Genomic DNA, 19926 nt, shown 5'->3' on the forward strand with positions numbered 1-19926 from the left:
TTTGGAATATGAACTGTGACATGGTGTAGCTTTTCTCCCCCTGTGATGCAAATCTGCCCCCTGCAACAATCTACAGAGGGATTCAGCTGGACCTGGATCTTGTGAAAGGGTTCAGCTAAAACTTGGTTCTTGTACATTCAGCAACGTGATAGCTGATTGCATGTGGACCCTTTTGCAAGGCTGTAGGGGTCTCCCTAGGAAGTGACTATGGGGGGGGGGCGGAATCACCTAATGGTGCAAGTGGTCATATTAATCTGCTCTGTGAAATAGACACCTTCAAGGTCTGTCATGACAGAAGCTTTCAAATATGTTTGAGAATAGGGCCACAGATAGTATAGTTAAATAGCAGAAATACAGATTTATGGTAAGTTTATTTAAAACAAAAACACTTTGGAGGGTGATTCTCCAGTAGCTTCAACTGTGTTTGGGAGGGGAGTGTCATTGAATAATTATTTCAGATTTTTGTTGTAACGGAAGAGTAGTAAGACAACAGTAGTGCCGATCTTTCCTCCATTTGGGGTGGACAAGATGATCTCATGAGTTTTCTCGTCAGTTCTGTTATTTTGTAAGCACAACTTAAAAAAAAAATCCACAATAGGAAGGAAATAATATTTAAATCAAACTAGTTGCATATTTTATTATGATTGGATTGAGCGCTAAGCGTAACAATGAAATTCATTACTATTTCCCCTCCCCCAAATGAGAAATGTAGGCTGCTTGCCAAAGGAAATGCTTATCTCAAATTAATTTGAAATTAACTGCATTTTTATGCAGCAGTGTTTGAACCCATTAGATGCAATGGCATAAAGGTCCAGTCAGCTTGCCGGAGGGCCACCGTATAGCTGTAATTAGTGAAAATCGCCTTGTTTGCTTCAGCTCGTAATCGTGAATTATCCAGTGCTCTCCTGTTTGTTTAAAATGGGGGGAGATAAATTAGCCAGGTTTGAGAAGATAGTTAAAGATATTCAGCCTTTCCTTCGAGCCCAGTGGCCAATGTGAGGATGGCGTGGGGACGGTTTAATTTCCTGCCGAAGTCCTTCCCATGCTGTGTGCTCACAGGCTCCTTGGAGCTGAGCACCATATAATTGATGTGCAGCCTGCATTGCTGAAGCTTGGACTGCACCATTCGCAGCGTGAGGGAAGATGTAATCTGATCTCTGTGCCGCTTGGGGAGGAATCTGTTCAGTCAAGGCTTTGACAGGGCAAAGTCTCCTCCAATAATCTTCCCCCCTCACTCATTATTCCCTTAAGTTCTCCTCAGACAAGCTGTACGTATGTATGTGTGCCGGGAGGAGGTTTTTGATATCGAGCTTCGTTCCTCGCATTCACGGTGGAGTTTGCTTGCTGCTGCTGCTGCTGCTGCTGCTTCTGCTGCCTGATCTTCCTTCTCCGACGTGCCCGAGCATGTCCACATTAGAGTCTGTGACATATCTACCTGAAAAAGGTTTATATTGTCAGAGGCTACCAAGCAGCCGGACACACGGGGGCACGGAACCGCTGAAGGGGAAAAATACCGAAAACATGGGGTTCTACGGCACTTTAAAAATGATTTTTTACAAAGTAAGTAACCGGTATGGTGTGTGTCCCCCTTCCTATATGTATCTATATAGATGTGTGCGTGTGCCTGTGTGCCTGTGTGTGTATGTGCCTCTGTGTGTGTGTGTCTGTTGAGGAAAGAAAAATCTGTATCATCAGAGATGGCTGCGGTATCTCTCTGTATTCCCCCCCTCCTTTGGTGGTGCCTGGATGCTTAACATGCTATACGCTGAATAAAGGCAAATAATGAAAGGGCTCAATGAGATGCGAAATCCTTTTATTTTAGGAGTCTGCATGGGAAACCAAAGAAAGATCAGACTATTTACCTTGGACTGAACTGGCTCTTCAGCTCAGCACTTTAGCCTGTTTTTTCCCCCTCCCTTGAAAAAAAAAAAGAGACCCCTTTCTACTTTCACTCAGTATTTCATGTTCATTTTGTAGCTTTGGATGCAAATAGTACTGATGTTAACATGTAATTGCTTATATCAAAGAGACATTTTGAGCATGCTGTGAAATGTTTCAGAGATACAGTGTATTCCCAAGAGCAATGCAGAATAGAGTCTGCAGGATCTGTTATTTAAAAAAAACAACCAACCATAATTTTCTACAAGATTGTGTGTTTCCTCAGGTACTTGTGGAGCAAGTTTTTGAATTTACCAGAAATCCCTGCAAAATGCAATTGTTTACACTAGATACTTCTAATGGGCATAAACTTCTTTTTAGCCTAAGTGGTAATTTTATTAAGAGTATTTCATAGAGTGCCAAGTGCTAAGCTTTTGCAGGTTTCCCAGAACCTAAAACAGTTGGAGCTTAAAAGGGGTGGAAAAAGTTTCCTACAAATATTAAGAAAACAGGAGTTTCGTTGCATCCTTGGACAACTGCCTGTTGTTTAGAATGTATCCCATGCTTTTGAGAAAATGAAGTTGTGTTCAGAGTAGGAGTTAGTGTTATAATTCATATTCCTAAGATTTGTTTGCTGAATAAATCATTTCATACTCGGAAACAAGAAATATTACTGCTAGAATATCATGATATCCCCTAGGGGAGAATCAGTTTAATTTTTAATGGAGGTTAAAAGCATCTAGTATCTGAACCCCCATTTCTGAAGCTGCAATTTGGTTATAGCAAAAGGGTGCTCTGCAATAAATCGATGTATTTTTCTAAATATGGGAAGTGTTTTCCAAGGGTCTTCAGACATGCTCCTGTACATGGATGAAAATATGGTCTCCATTATCCTCAGCCTTGCTCTGAAAAAAGGTTGCTGGTGGAGAAGGCTTTTTGGTTCTGTGTGGTGCATGCTGTGTATTGTCCCATGTGAGGCACAGGCTCACAAATAAGGCTGAGCACAAGAGGAGTGTTTCCATTATTGCTCAAGTGAAAAAGATAAGCATCACAATTTAAATGGAAACCTTGTTTAAAAATAAAACACAATTCATAAGCGTAAGAGAATGCTTATTTCCCTAGTGAGAATGCACTTTAGTATCTTGAATGATTCTAATGTATCTTCGGTGTCAGCAGACAGCCACAATACATAGTGAATGTCCATGTTTTTTAAAAAATGGGAATGGGAAAATCTGCATTTGCATGGTAGTGTATATTTGATTTTAGCTGCCAACAACTGGTATGAAACCAGTCATTTTAAATCGCTACCATATTAAGAAAAACAACCAGATATAAACCTGGAAAAGCACATGTATATTCCATATTGTTTAGCCAGGATAGGTGTCGAATTGCTCCTACTGCATCTTGTTAAACCTAAAAAGTTTGCTTTTGGATGTATTCCACTTTGCATATGTTTTTGTAGGCTTCTTTCAGTTTCCAGTCTAAACGTTTGCAGTTAAAAGATTACTTGATATATAAGTGTTGGTAACTTTTGATAAACTTCTCTGTGGTTGACAATGCAACACTGCGCGCGCGCGCACGCACACACACACACACACACGGTTATCTTGCCCTATTGCACAAAGCTACTTGTCCTAAGGCCATCCTAATGACACTAGTGGTAAAAATGTAAGGAACTGCCCAAAGGGAGGTAGTTTCATGTGCTTTTTCACATTCGTAAAATGTTTCTGATCTGTGTTTTTAAGTGTTTATCAGAGAATATTTCATTCAGTTTGATGTTGTTTTAGCATTTATACCTATCATTCCAAAGAATGTGCAGAGTAATGAACTGAATAATTTAATAACTAATTGAGATGAATAAATGTGTGGAAACAAATCATAATGCAAATCATAATGCAGCAGGGTATCTTCTAGCTGCCAAGTGATTATGGTGCAAAGGGTTGTAGAAAAGCTGGCTCATTGGAATAATTTATGTTTTGTTAGTTTAAAATGCAGGTTGCACAGGCTGATATTAAGAAAATATTGATAGGTACAGGCAAAAAGATTACCACCCTGTTCATGAAGGGCCTCGCTTATGCTGCCAAACTAACACCATTTTTTTGTTCCTTGTCCTATTTTGTAGATGAAGAGAAAGTTGGACCATGGCTCCGAGGTCCGTTCTTTCTCACTGGGAAAGAAACCCTGCAAAGTCTCAGAATACACAAGGTAATTTAATGCAATGACAGGTCATCTGTTTAAGATACACGACTGCAGCCTGTACTTCCTGCCCAGCCACCTCTTGCATGGTCATACCACAAAACAAATCTGAGTGAATTATCTACATTCATAAGTACCTCACTTGCTTGAAATTGCTGAAATTATAAATTTATAAAGAGGTAAACAAACCCTTTTATTTACAAATTTAGGATGAATCCTTCTACATGGCTTCAAAGGACTCTAATATTTCTCTTTCCTCACATCTACCCAGTGAAGGGAACCTTGCAGATTGGGATATGCATCAAGTTGGACTATACAGACAACAAAATCATTGGTGTTAATCACAACATTCTTGCATACAACAACATGATAATTCCTGAGTCACATTGAATAATAACCTCTCCACAACATGGAGTTCCGTTTATAAATTAAAGAGATGTACATTTATCATAGGCAGGCACGTCAATTTAACAACTCTTTAATTTCCTTTGGTTAGGAATTTCAGTCCCAGGGATGCATACAACTCGACTTCACTACTTGGTAGTTGCCATAACAACTACCTCTTGCATTTGAGCTTGTTCAAATCTGCAGCATTGTGAAACTTTCTGGTTTTAACAGATTGCTTTCCATGGGCAATTTATCTGCTGTTCAGTTTTAATCTTCCTTTTAAATTCTTCATTATGAATTAAAATATATTCATTTATATATTTCCCCCCTCAAATTTATAGGTCTACCATTGTTGAATTGGGTAAAAAGAAGAACAGGGAAAATGCTATGCAGATATTTGATTAATTGTAGAAGTTTGCATACAGAATGCTTGTTAGTGCATTTCTAGCTAATAAATCCTTTCCTAATTCATGTGGTTTTTAAAAAGAAAAATCTGAAAAAGCCAACATAGCTACTCATAAAATACAATGTTTTTGAAGACAAAATCGCTATTAACTTGCTAATACGTATTTAGATTTGAATTAGAAGGGAACATCTTTGGAGTTCATTTTATATAAGTATCTTACATTTGTGAACTCAGAAATGCCTTCAAGGATAGTTCTTTACCTAAAATAAACCAGTTTATTTAATCTACGCTCATCAGATAACAGCTGTGCCCCTCATTGATGAAATAGTTATGTTTTCAATTGTGTAAATGTGTCATCCCTGTTTTCAGAAAATTGTTCTAAACTAATTAGTTTTATGAGCCTTATTTTGCCTGCAAAAAAGACTGTAAAATAAAATGCTAAAATAATGCCTTTATACTGAGTTCCAGATTATTTCTCCACCAAGGCCCATTTGTCTCCTTCTCTGACTAGCAATGACACTTCAAGGCCTCAGATGCTGGCCTTTCTTAGCACTGATTTCTGAAATCCTTCAAACTGGATATGCTGAACCTAGAAAATCCCATATCCATGGTACTTCAATCAGTGTTTTGTTAGGCACACACCAAATTTATGCAAATTTGCAGTCATGTAGTATTTGCTGTTTTGGCAAACCCAGGGAAGCAAAGTGTCAATGTTTGACATATAATTACATTGAAGCACTTGCTTATTACAAATTAGAAACATACAATGATCCTCGGTGTCCAGTGAAATATGTATAAAAAGCAAATGTGTCTCAACTGACTAGAGTTACCCTCTTCAAAATATTCAAATATCTACATGTTGTAAATGAAAGTCCCAAATCTTGTAACCAAAGGCTACTAGTGGGAAAGCATTCAACATTTATATAGATAAAACTAGAAATATTACAAAATAAATAAAACTTTGGAATACCCAAACCAGAAATCCTTTAGACTTACTGCTAACAGATTTGGGGTGACTGCAATCCCAGCTTGAGGTTTTGGAAGGCTCTTGGGCAAGGTGCTCTGAGCGGATCCATCTTTCCCTCTCCACTTTCACTAGCCCCCTTTGGTTGGACACAGTTTTCACAACCAAGTGAGACGGGTCGTAGAAGCGAAGAGGAGGATGCTGTTTCATCTCCTCACTCTTGACTCTGCTTACATCCTCAGAGAGGAAAGTTGAACAGGAGGTTCAACAGTGTGGTGTTAGTTGCATATGCCCCAGAGCCAGTAGGTGGCCCCATGCAGGGTTAGAGGTTGCAAGCAGCAAAACAAAGTTAGTTATGTTGTCCCTCTCCCAACATGGTGTCCTGCAAGGGTGCTCAGTGGGGCCCACAACTCATGCCAGACGTAATTAACTCAGACACAGTTTTGGAGAGCCAGGTGACCAATTTCACACTTCATTATTCATTATTCATAAGTGGAGCTTGCAACCAAAGGTTGGTCTATCTCCACCTTCTATTCAAGTTCCTGTCTGCCAGCTATGCCTCCCCCCCAACATACTATAACATGTAACTTGTAAAGTAGGACATTCCACTAATTTTCCTCTGAGTGGTGCATTTTTCCTTTTCACGGACACTCGACATTCCACCACTACTGAGCATGCTCAGACCATTGGAGAAGGATTACCATCTTACGATTTTAAAAGAGAGGGGGTTGTATCTCAAACTTCGACATTCGCCTGAGAATGCTGATAACTTCCTCCTGTTTCTCAGCCTCTTTTTTGGCTTAGTTTCAGTTGACATTCACCACCTAAGTTTAATATTGGAGGGAGTGACTACTGTGGTCGTGATCCAAAAAAACTGTCCCAACTAGTTCAGTGGCCAAGATATCTATAGGCTTGCATTTCTTCAATGCAGCTCACTGTGCTTTACTTTTAAACATGGGAATCAAGAGGGTTCAAAATAGTTTGTCTTATGACACAGTGGTCTGAACTTCAAAGAAAATATCAAATGTACAATTGGGTGACTGCAAACACTTTGATTAGTGCCTCCTATTGTGAGGTTTGGGTCTGGGCCCTGCCATTAGGCAGAGTGGGGTGGTTACCTCAGGCAGCTAATCTTGGATGAATCGAAAGGGCAGCAAATAGCTATTTAATTTATTATTTTTGTGCTATGGAGAAGGAACAGCACTTGTAAGGTTTTCTGCCTGGTTCCAAGATAACTTCACAAGCCTTGGGTACTATGCACTTTTACTTGGGGGTGGGAGGTTGCCATTTGGTGCTCTGTCTCAGCAAAATGCCAGTCCTAGTGAAGAAAACCTCCAGGTTTTCTTACTTCACCTCTTGTTTGATTCCAATATTTAGGCAATTGCCCCAAATCAGCCTGAAATAGTAAAACACATGAGATTTGGAAAGACCCATTCATATAGTAATGAGATCTGCCTCAATAACTAGTGACCAGTGTGCTAATAGTATAATTAAATGTTTCTGAGAACTGCATTGGCCTTTTCCCCCCTGCTCCAGCACTACTGGGCTTGTGCCTTGCTCAGCAACACCTACTACTTTTGGAGATCTGAGAGCAGCCAATGGTCAAGGACAGCAACGGCGCCGAATTACATCCATCCAGCCGCCAACAGGACTTCAAGAATGGCTGAAAATGTTTCAGGTGAAAAACATTTCAAGTTTGACTTATTTTGAAGAGATTGTTGTGAACTGAGAAAGAATTCTGTTAGAATGGTTACAGTACCGAATCACTACACTTCCTGAGTCTTTTTAATAACAAACAGTACTTTTCTAATGCAACATGTTTTATATCTTGCTGTTTTAAAGAACTAATAATTTTTAAACATGAGGTGTGTAAAGGTAGACTTTCTTGGGATTTATTCTAATTTTTAAAAATGAAAAGCAAAATATTGAGTAGACTGTTTTATGTTTTAGTGCTCTTAATTATGGATGAGAATGGAATTTTCCCATTGTTTTTTCATCTCTTTAAAAGATAGTAAAGTTTTTAATGAGAAACAGAAAACAGCCCTCCATACCGTAACTCTAAAATGCGTACTGAGTTAAAAACTGTAAAATAAAATGGTATTCACCGGTAGAAATTAATGCTATGTAACTGTAGTAACTTAACCCGCTGTCTACAGCTTTCCAGTTCTGCACCACAGTATAAACAAACTTAATATATTTCTGCAAAGCTAAATTAAATAACCAGAAATATAGCATGTTTATAGAGATCTATAAACTGAAAACTACTTCTGAAACATTATAAAAAAGAGAAATGAGCCAGCACTAGAAATTACTGCCATTATGATCAGCAATCAATTTCTTAGATTTAATGTGAATACTATATCTCCAGCAGTAAACTTTCTAGCAATCTTTTGGGTAAAATCTGTTGTTTAATAAAGCCCTTCATAGTCAATATTGTTTAGTTAGCAAATTATTGTCAGGATGCATCAAATCAGTGCTTGCTACTGAAAAAGAAACATTTGAAAGCCATTTGTTTTTCCCAATTATACATTTATGTAATCAAATAAACTTTATCCTTTATTTGAAGGAGTGACATGATAGGTTGAGCAAACAAATATTCAGCACAATGGCTTGTATCCAACACTTTGTGAGCCTGGCTATAACTATCTGCTTGCATGAGAGTGCATTTTCATCCTCTCTTTCCACTACAGCCTCTTCTGAGGGCCAGGAGACCACCAGGAAAGACCTGGAACGTGGCATTGGGAGCTGAACTGGGAGGGGCAATTGACCAAAATTGAGCCGATGTCCCTTGTGTTTGCAGCTTGCCACTTCCTCAGGTTGCTTCTGCCTGATCTTAGGGCTGTTTCTCCGTCCCACCCCAGCTCCCATGCCATATGCAACTTGAAATTTCTTCAGCCCATAACATAGATCTTTCAGTGGAAAGGAAGAGTAGGGTTTCACTGAGGAAGAAGAATGGAAAAGACTGTCTTGTGTTACTGAAATAATGCTCACACAGCAGTGGCTGCAACCCAATGCCAAGATACGGGTTTAACAAATAGACGTGGGCCAGATTCAAAGACCCATGAGCAGTAAGACAACATGTGCAAGGGTTCATGGGATGGCACTAATGCAGAGGAAGTGGAATACTTCACACAGTGGCAGGGTCAAGAGTATATCAGGGCTTATGTTTACAGTGTGAATAATGAAATTACAGGCTACATAGTAAGGTTAGTGGGCCCTTAAGAATGGTCTTGGGGATGAGTTTGTTCAAAGTCCCACACAAGAATTTTCACACTTCCTGAACTGGGACAACTTCCTCAAGCAGGACTCTACAACAAAGCTGGAAATAGCTCTCCTAAGAGCAGAAGAAGCTTCATGCTAGTGGATCCAACTCTACATTGTAGGAATGCATCTTCTAGACTAGGGTATTGAACATTTCAAGATTCATTAGATTCATGTTCTTTTTTTAAACCTTTGAACCCAGCCTTTCATCTTAAGTTCAGAGAAATGTTTTATCCTCACAATTGTTTTAAGCAGGCTGATTTGAATTTCAATTAACTTCAATTAAGCTGATCTACCATTCCATTGGTTTCGGCTGTTTTGGCATAGAATTATAGTATTGTAGAGTTGGAAGCTATGGTCTGAGGCTCAACATCAAAAAAAACGAAGATCATGGCCACTGGTCCCATCACCTCCTGGCAAATAGAAGGGGAAGAAATGGAGGCAGTGAGAGATTTTACTTTCTTGGGCTCCATGATCACTGCAGATGGTGACAGCAGCCACGAAATTAAAAGACGCCTGCTTCTTGGGAGAAGGGCAATGACAGGCCTAGACAGCATCTTGAGAAGTAGAGACGTCACCTTGCCAACAAAGGTCCATATAGTTAAAGCCATTGTTTTCCCAGTAGTGATGTATGGAAGTGAGAGCTGGACCATAAAGAAGGCTGATCGCCGAAGAATTGATGCTTTTGAATTATGGTGCTGGAGAAGACTCTTGAGAGTCCCATGGACTGCAAGAAGATCAAACACATCCATTCTTAATGAAATCAGCCCTGAGTGCTCACTGGAAGGACAGATCGTGAAGCTGAGGCTCCAGTACTTTGGCCACCTCTTGAGAAGAGAAGACTCCCTGGAGAAGACACTGATGCTGGGAAAGATGGAGGGCACAAGGAGAAGGGGGCGACAGAGGACGAGATGGTTCGATAGTGTTTTCGAGGTTACCAGCATGAGTTTGACCAAACTGCGGGAGGCAGTGGAGGACAGAGGTGCCTGGCGTGCTCTGGTCCATGGGGTCATGAAGAGTCGGACACGACTAAACGACTAAACAACAACAGAGTTGGAAGCGACCATGAGGGTCATCTAGTCTAACCCCCTACAATGCAGGACTCTCTTGTCCAACATGGGGCTCAAACCCACAACCCTGAGATTAAGAGTCTCATTATTCAGATGTAGATTTCTTATTAAGACAAATTTGATGTTAAATTGGTTGTGATTGGAAGTGGAGTGAAAGTATAAATCCCAACTTCTGATTCAATACCATTAATTAAGTTACATTTTCTAAAGCTCAGAGACCAGATTCAGTAAACAAGTCCTTCTAGTGGAAGCCTGCACAAGGACTTCCTCTAGCAAAATGGGGCTTTCCCCATTCCCCTCTCCTCCCCGCCACACACTCCCACCCCTATCCAGATCGGCTGTGTAGGGAAGGGTCCAGAGAACTTCCAAAACAGCACAGTTGGGAGGAGCGTGCAAGCTGAAATGCTTTTGCTGAAGGAACAGTCGTCATAGCTACATTGAATTTGTCTCCCTACTTCTGTAGATGGCAGAGCCCACTACTTAATCATTTCTAACAATAGATCAATGCAGTTCAGTTTTACTATCAGCTTTAACATTGGGGCGAGTGAGTTCAAAGTGTACCAGTTCTAGCCATAGCTGACAACGTTTCCCTTTTTTAAAGGGAAATTCCCTTATTCCGAATAGGATTCCTTGCAAGAAAAGGGAAAAGTTGACAGCTATGGTTCTAGCGATGCCAGGAGGATGGGTTGCACCTTCAGTAAGGCCTGGCTTGATTATTGAAGGGATTGTTGGAATGAATGCCCACAGTCTGATGTTCTGAAAAAAAAAATCCCATTGATCTATTCTACAAGATCTATTCATTAAACGTGCAATATAAAATATTACCACCAGTTAATACGTAGCATGAACCTTTGGAAAGCAATGACTGTGATCATAAGCATGGTTAGACTATTAAGGTTATCTTGGGTCTAGCATGTGGATAGAATAAGCAGCAGTAAATGTTGCTTGATATCCGCACAAACCCTGAGAAGGCACAGATACAGACAGTGAACTCTGACATAAACATTAAAGAACAAAAAAAAGATTGTGTCTTCCATGATTCGGCAGGTGTGCAGAAAGAGTGGAAAATCTGGCACTTGGAAATTCAGGTTGCTGAGTTTTTGGTGTTTCAGAAGGTCAATATTTGCTTGAAACATTGTGGGTAATGTGTGATGAAATCTCAGGTGCTAAATAAATAGCTGAGTGTAAATTCTAGTGGTTGAGGACAGAGCATTACTGCCAAGTGTAGCTTCCTGCCACTCCCCATGACTAATAAAACGGAGGGGAAATTTGGCACAAGTGGGATGGGAGAAAAATGGGGCAGAGTTTCATAACTGGTCCTGTATTTTAATTTGTTTAGTGTATTTGAGTCACAGAATTCCATTTCCTTTTTGCATATTTATCACTTCCTGTGTCTTGAGTTTGAATTATTCTTGAGTTCAATATGCACATCTCTGGATGTGACGCAGTTCCTCTTCTCCCACTTAAGGATCCGTTTGTTGTGGATCTTGTGTAGGAAGCGCCAGTGTTCTGTTCATACACTGTTTCCCCTTGTGTTCTGGTGGTTTCACGAAACACTGCTTCTTCCCAAGAATGCATATAAAATATGCACTTTATTTCTTCAAAATGCTCTTCTTAATTATATCCCTGAAGAGACAATTTAAAATTGCAATAGCACAGATTAAATTTTAGAATGCTTGTGCACAACCTCTGATTAAACCCTGAACAGTACAGATAATATTGGTAGAATTGAACTTGGTTAAGTAGGCCAATGTGCTTTTTAATTCTTAACCTGAATTTGCTTATTACCACATTAGCCCTTTAAAAATGTTTTGAAATAAATTGAGTTTGATGGACTTAAGGTCGTATCCTATATGCCTTCCAAATATGCTTCGCGGGTTGGGAAAAACCATCAGGCAGATTTGGCAGCATCTGGAGGTTAGAACAGGAAGGAGTTGTTCTGTATACGCAGTAAGTGGACCACAGTCAGTGGAAGGTCAGGGAAAAGAAAAAAGCTTTAGCCTTAACAGTATAAGCACTTCTTGGTAAAGTGTATGCTTGGATTGTATTTTACATCAATTTTATTAAAGTTAGTTTTAGCATCTATCAATTCGACCCTCATAATTCTCCCTATTTAATGTTTCAGTATCAATTTTATTTGCAAGGCAGATCTTCATCCCAGTCAGTTCACATTTTATGTACCTTATGCTTCTAACTACAAATGAAGCCTCACACATTTTTTAAAATACCAAGGCACCCAATCTTTATTGTGCCAAGCATATTTGTATCTTATACATGGTTAAGTACAGAGATTAAAGATTTGTAAGCACACACCTCACCACTTAGAGTAGGTTTATAATTTTCCCCTATCCTAAATGATGTTTTTATGTTTGCTTTTACAAATCAGTCATTGCCCCCCAGGAAAGATCCCTGCATTGCAAGGGGTTGGACTAGATGACCCTTAGGGTCTCTTCCAACTCTATGTTTCTATGATTCTATGAAATACAAGTACTGTAAACCCCCAAATTGTAGTTGTATAAGGAGTTTGACTCCTTCCCATCGGTCCCTATTCAACATAATGACTTATCACAATGAATCATAAAAGTCTCTGGAGGTCTCCTGAAAGTTTATCCTAATGATTGATTACCTGGTTTTTGTAGTATACAAAATTATTGTCCTTTGGGATACTCTTCCATACATCAGAATGGAGGGGAAATAAAAGTAGTGAGGAGTTAGATGCTTCAGAGTACTTAGAAAGAAATAATACTTGGTGTGACCATGAACTATGAAATACTTAGCTTCAGACTGACGCTTCTCTGTGCATCAAAACAATATTATCAGTGGTACACATGCATGTTTTGTGAGTGGTGCAGTATGAAAAGAAATTCAGGCCTTGAATGGGTGTTGAATATTAGAACTATATGGAAGGATGAGGTTGGTTAAAAGTGCTTCTCAGTTAAATACCAATATTAACCTTCCCCCCCCAATTGCACTTTCTCTTACTTCAAATAGTATCACTGGTTTTAAAGGCTATACACTTAGTGACAACTGTGTCTGATGTAGCCTAAGCAATTTTGGAGATATGATGTCATTCAGAGGAGCACATAGATGCTACATCACTGCATACAAATATGTTGTTTTTCACTTGAACTAAAGTAATATTTATCCTAAGATTGCTTACCACAACAGAAATAACTGTAATTAGCATGAAACACATTTTCTCTTTAGCTTTTTAAATTGATTATCAGTTTATTTCCTTAAAATGAAAGACATTGTGAGTGATGTTCCAGGAGTAAATCTTTCTAACTGATAGGAAACTATATTATATTTATTCCTTTTAGTTAGTTTAGAAAGCTGAATAAATGGATATTGCTGTCTAAAAGTCCAAGGTTATGGGGATATAATTTTTCTCCATAGTTTTTTTTCTGATTAGCATTATATTGTGGAAAAGATAGGATTGTATCCTTAGGATAGTTGTTATACTTTCAGATTTTACCTCAGTTTCTATAGTATTAAAGAGATATTATTAACAGCTATTATAGATTGTTTCTAGATTCAGATCCACCCCCCTCAGTTTTGACATGTTGGTTCTGTGAATTTAACCTTTCTTTGAAAAGTAATATGAAGCAGGTAAAGGTAAATTCACAGGTATTTTCACGTAATGCCATTTCAGTTTTTGTGCTTCTGTTTAATTTTGATTTGTTTGTGTCCATTTCCAACATATTTATCCGATCCCTAATTAATTACAGTCATAATCAGTGTGACGTAAAAATGACAATGTATAGCAAATTATGACAACTATTGGGTCAGGAATATATACATTTCATCATAAAACAGATGTAGAAATTTCGTTTATACCATTCTTGCACATTCTGCTTGGGAGTTTGAAAGCTATGTTAATTGTTCAGGGACTATTTTGTCTTGTGTGCCAGTTTTGATTGTATAAATGCATTAATATGAAGTAATATAGTGGCTCAGCCAGTGAGGTGCAGTAACAGCCTCCTGGCACTGGTGTCACTGCTACTTACTAGGAGAGAAAGGCAATGGCGATATCACTTTTGTGTGGATGCACTGGTGGAACCAATCTTGGCCTTTGAAAGGCATTCCTATGAAAGTACAGTGGTACCTCGGGTTACGGGACACAGTTGGTGCTTTGGGTTAAACCACAGAGCCTAGGACTTGTCAATCAGAAGGTCGCGGTTTGAATCCCCGCAACGGGGTGAGCTCCCGTTGCTCGGTCCCTGTTCCTGCCAACCTAGCAGTTCGAAAGCACGTCAGAGTGCAAGTAGATAAATAGGTACTGCTCTGGCGGGAAGGTAAACGGCATTTCCGTGCGCTGCTCTGGTTCGCCAGAAGCGGCTTAGTCATGCTGGCCACATGACCTGGAAGCTGTACGCCAGCTACCTCGGCCAATAAAGCGAGATGAGCACCGCAACCCCAGAGTTGGTTATGACTGGACCTAATGGTCAGGGGTCCCTTTACCTTTACCTCGGGTTACATACACTTCAGGTTACATACGCTTCAGGTTACAGACTCCGCTAACCCAGAAATAGTACCTCGGGCTAAGAACTTTGCTTCAGGATGAGAACAGAGATCGTGCTCCTGTGGCGCGGCAGCAGCAGGAGGGCCCTTTAGCTAAAGTGGTGCTTCAGGTTAAGAACAGTTTCAGGTTAAGAACGGACCTGGAACGAATTAAGTACTTAACCCGAGGTACCACTGTACAGTAGAAGTTTGCTAATCTAGACAGTGGTTTAGGTTTATAGCCATAATTCGCAGAATAATTAGAAACTGGAATTATATGTAGCACGTGGAAATTAATGTTTAGGATAATACTGTATTAACATATCTTAATGCGCGTAGAGTTTTATTTACTAGTTTTCAAGATAAGGTATTTGATTTTAACGGTATAAGCGAGAGAATTACACAATTTATGGGCAATAGCCAAATCTAGTCATACTTAAAGGAACCTATTGAAATAAATGAATTGAAATACCTTTAGCCTGTTTGGCTCTAATAAGATGATAATGCTAGACAGAATATGTATGCCATTACATTTTGCTTTCCATACTGTCAAAAGCACAGTCATTTGCTTCAAAACTAGTTGATCTTTTCTAACTTCTTTTAGTGGTCCTGAAGTGTCTTCTAGGATAGGTTATCTCCTTTTATATTGTTTCTCCCAAAATGGTTTTCATAAATGGCATTTGTGTAGCAAATCAAAACTTTGAGCCCAGATGAGTTTGAGAGAAGATGTGCTATATCTTCAGTTATTAATTCTTCTGCAAATGGTTTTGCTAATCTGCTGTGTTTGCAGATGAGTGCCTTAATAAAACCATCAAATTTTATGATGCCTGTTAGTAGGAATATGAAGTAAGAAAATTGCCAGACAAAATTCCCTCTTTTCTTCCTAATGTAAAATTATGTTTACAAAACACTGGTTTCGAGCCAGAAATCAGGAAGATTGCACAGTGGCAGATGTACACATGGCTATAAAAACATTATAATTTTTTGGCAATAAACAAAACCAAATGAACCTGAAATGAAGTTACTACTATTAAGTTTTGGATTTTTTTTTTTTTACCCTCTCCTTTTTAATTTAAAGTTTATTATTTTTCTAAGGAACATTTGTATGGTTGAACACCTGTTTCACATTTGAATACTCCCTTCACCATTCTGGGTGGTATTGCAATAATTTTTCATCCCAGCATATTCCATAGCAATTTTCAAATATTACATTTTTGAAATGCATTAATATATGAAAACAATACAGTGGAAACTAAACATATATTTGTACTTCACAGAGCTGGAGTGGACCAGAGAAGTTACTTGCCTTAGATGAATTGATTGATAGTTGTGAACCAACACAAGTGAAGCATATGATGCAAGTGATCGAGCCCCAATTTCAACGAGACTTCATTTCCTTGCTCCCCAAAGAGGTGAGGATTATCACTTAATACTGGGCTCCTGGTACTGTTTGCCTATGTAATGCATCATCTGCCACCTTTAAGCATTTCCTTGCTAATTATAGTATTCATTGTTGTCAGTGTAACACTGTTAATTGGCGTTGAAGAGGACTGCAAGTTGATAAACTGCCATGACTTAATAATGTAATTTTCAGATTAATGTATGCTTGTGAGACCAGTGACTTTGTTTCAGTGACTAGGATATGTCCCCTGCTGTTTGTGACAGTTGTTTCTTATATGTAAGGGGTTTTTTTTCCAGAGCTTTCAAGAGCTGATTTATTATCCATTGACGATTTCACTCTTAAGGTTTTTAAAAAAACGTAATAGGTATTTAGCTTTTCATTTTATCTCTACTACATTTTATGAAGGGAATAAACACCCATATAACTTTTTCAATCAAATTATATTCAGTTTTATAGGATAAGTATGCATGTAGTCCAGAATTCATTTGTATCTAGGTCCCATTGAGGTTAATTTGATAATTTGTGAGCAGCGTGAGCAGCATTATAAATATATCTGTAGTTGGTAACTAGTGCATTCAGTCATGTCTGAAGATGGATCCTGGAAGGTAGCTATCAACACCCCCTTCCCGTCCTGTATCTGGCATTTTGATGACTAGCGCTAGTTTACAGTACAAAGTATAAGAACACTGTTGTGTTAATAGGCGACTCCCATGCTTGGAAAACATCTTCCATATTATGAGACCGCCCCAAAATAATATTATTGTAAGTCGGCCTGGGACTAAAAATAAAATATTTACACTTCCTTATTCTCATCAACAGTCAAAACAAACAAAAAAAAGACCAGGTGAACGCTTTTGCAACTCACAGCCCAGGTCAACAAATAAGATTAAGTCAATTGGAAGCAAGTTCTTAACTCAAGTGCTCTTCATTGAGAACACACAACCTAATGATGGTTTAGTGATACTCCTTTCTCTGGGTTCTTTTAGCAACTACAAATGGTGCAATAGCAAACACTAATTGTAGTTCCTGGAATGGATGAAATTAGTGTTTCTAGTAGTTTTTCTTCACTTTTAGCTCTAGCTGTACTACTATATTATTACATTGGATTGGTGTTTTCGAATTATACTTTTCTCTTGGTGTAAGCTGGCCAGAGCATCTTGGTGTTTGTAATCTATGGTACATGGGATGCTTGTTGTTGTTGTTGTTGTTTAGTCGTTTAGTCGTGTCCGACTCTTCGTGACCCCATGGACCAGAGCACGCCAGGCACTTCTGTCCTCCACTGCCTCCCACAGTTGCTTATACTTAACGAATACTTTTACTGTAAAACAATTTTGTCTATAATTTGTTACTTATTTTCTTTAATCAGTTGATTAAAAATAAATGACATTGGTTTTAATTAAAATCCTTTCTTATAGAAGGTATTCCTCTTCTACTAAAACTGGAACACACTGAATTTGTTTCTACGTTAATAATGCTGTTCATCACAGGCAATAAGGAATGTACCCTTGAAATAATCAGTAGTCAAAATAGTTAATATAAGAAGGCTTTTTCCAGTGCTTTTTTCAGGAATTGCTAAGTAAAATTGAAAAGGAAAGGCTAAGTGTACAGCTATCTTTTTTAAAAAAATGCAATTTTAAGTTTTCATCCAAGGAATAATTGACACAAACAGTGGTGCCTGTTTCTTTCCTAAGTTGATTATTTAAATCACCTCTTAAAAGATCTATGGGTTATTGCCATGAAGAATAATAGCTGAAGATTTTCACATACAAATATGCTAAGTTAATAAGTCAACTGTGCATATATGCTATCGCATTACTGATTGCCAATAATGCTCCAAGGACATCAGAACATCAGCAAGGCTTTAGGCAGCTACTGCCAAACCTTTAGCTAGTTCTTGCATTGCTCTTGATTAAAAAACAGGATTGATAAAAGGAAATTTCAGCAGCATTCTGAATCACACTGAGAACTAATTTAGTCCCCACACCCACATCTCTTGGCATGGCTTAATGATCACTGTTTTTAAGAGTATGTTATTTATGCTCTAGGGCAGATAGTTTTTAAAAAATGTGTGTAATAAGTTTTGCCCAATCCAACCCTTCACCCTTTGAGGTTTGTTGTTGTTTGGTTGCCTGGCACCCTACCTACGTTAGCAAGACATCAGCTATATCATATTTAACTCACTGGAACTTTCTAAACAAACATAGCCATGACCTGGGTTCCTGCGTATTTTGCAAATGACAAAGGTTTACTAAATTCAGCATTGGGATTCATGATTCTATTCTTCCTACAGCCTACATGGCTGTGACACTTTTAAAAAATGGTTCCCACTTGTCACCAGGAGTTCAAAGAGATGGTGGCAACAAACCTGGTATGGTAAATATATGGTTTCCTTGGGGCTTGTTTGGTTAGTCGGAGCTGCAGCAGTAGCCTCCCAGCAAGCGTCATCACTTACTGTGAAAGGGAAGTTGGGATTGCCAGAAACCAGATTTGGTTCTGCTGGTGCATGTGCACAGCCCTGACTTCACCACCACTTCACCCTTCCCTTTTCCAGGAAGCAGCAGCAGCAGTACCACCTACAAGAGGTTATTGCTGTGGCCCCAACCAACTGAATGAGCCACTCCTGCTTGTACATCATGTTGCTGCATATTCAGTCCTGCTTCCTATGACATAATGTCCCATCTGTTGAGGAGGCATCATTATAGGATGCAGTATTTTACTTCTAAGGCTTTCTGCCATTACGTGTTCCCACTTCTTCAAGCCTCAACCAATCAGAAATGTCCTTGTGTAGCTACAATGATTGTGTTTTCAACCAATCAGAAATGTCCTTGTGTAGCTACAATGATTGTGTTTTCAACCAATCAGAAATGTCCTTGTGTAGCTACAATGATTGTGTTTTCAACCAATCAGAAATGTCCTTGTGTAGCTACAATGATTGTGTTTTCAACCAATCAGAAATGTCCTTGTGTAGCTACAATGATTGTGTTTTTAAATTGATTGCCGGTTTTAGTCATTAAAATTTGTTCATTTTTTAAACATTTAATTAAATTTTAAAATTTAAACTCTTGTGAGATGCTGTAGAAATCAGCCCCGTGATATAAAGACAGGCTAAAAAGAAAACCAGTTTGCTGTATTGTTGTCCCTTTAGCAAAATGTTGCTTTAGTTGCGAAAAGTGAGTATGCAAAAACACCTTTTACAGTGTTTGAACAGAGTGGTCCTCCCAAGACATCATAATCAGTTGGCATATAGATCGTTTTTTAAAGGAGAGACTAGATACAACCACCTATCAGTGATGCTATGGTAGTAGAATCCCTGTATTGGCAAGGGCTTGGACTAAATGATCTTTGATGTACTTTACAGTTATATCAGGCATAGGCAAACTCGGCACTCCAGATGTTTTGAGACTATAATTCCCATCATCCCTGACCACTGGTCCTGTTAGCTAGGGATGATGGGAGTTGTAGTCCCAAAACATCTGGAGGGCTGAGTTTGCCTGTGCCTGAATTATATGATTCTAAAAAACTCAAAAGGCTCTTTTGTCCAACAGGTTTGTTGGATTCTTAATTATCTCTCTCTTTTTACAAACACCACTGCCAAGGATGCTTTTTTTCCCCCTTTTTGAGAGTAGGTAGGCAGATAACTACAAACACATGAAAAATATCACCACCTACTATCATGCTAGGCATGATGTCTTAGAGAGAGCTTGTTACACCCTCTCTTTCCTGTAGTTTTTATTAATTATTGAAGGTTACTTTAATGAATGTAATGTGACCTAAATATATTCATACTAGTTTTCTAAATAAAGTATTAGAGTGAAAACACTTGCCTTAAATTCTCTAACAGAGTGTTTGGCTAAAATAACCT

At 38.7% G+C, this 19926-nt stretch overlaps 1 protein-coding gene across 5 annotated transcripts in view; it reads left to right on the forward strand.

The window, feature by feature from the left end:
- Positions 1–19926, forward strand: part of FBXW7 (F-box and WD repeat domain containing 7) — a 119704-nt gene that overhangs the window by 80351 nt on the left and 19427 nt on the right. For 4 of the 5 annotated variants that reach the window (XM_053403098.1, XM_053403102.1, XM_053403097.1 and 1 more), the window contains 3 exons: positions 4001–4083; positions 7368–7509; positions 15940–16074. In XM_053403098.1, the coding sequence (XP_053259073.1) occupies positions 4001–4083; positions 7368–7509; positions 15940–16074 (360 nt within the window). Of the gene's footprint in view, positions 1–1027; positions 1561–4000; positions 4084–7367; positions 7510–15939; positions 16075–19926 lie in introns of those variants that run through there. The other variant, XM_053403099.1, reaches the window with a different exon arrangement.

This window comes from Podarcis raffonei, chromosome 9 (assembly GCF_027172205.1).
Source record: "Podarcis raffonei isolate rPodRaf1 chromosome 9, rPodRaf1.pri, whole genome shotgun sequence".
Taxonomy (NCBI): Eukaryota; Metazoa; Chordata; class Lepidosauria; order Squamata; family Lacertidae; genus Podarcis; species Podarcis raffonei.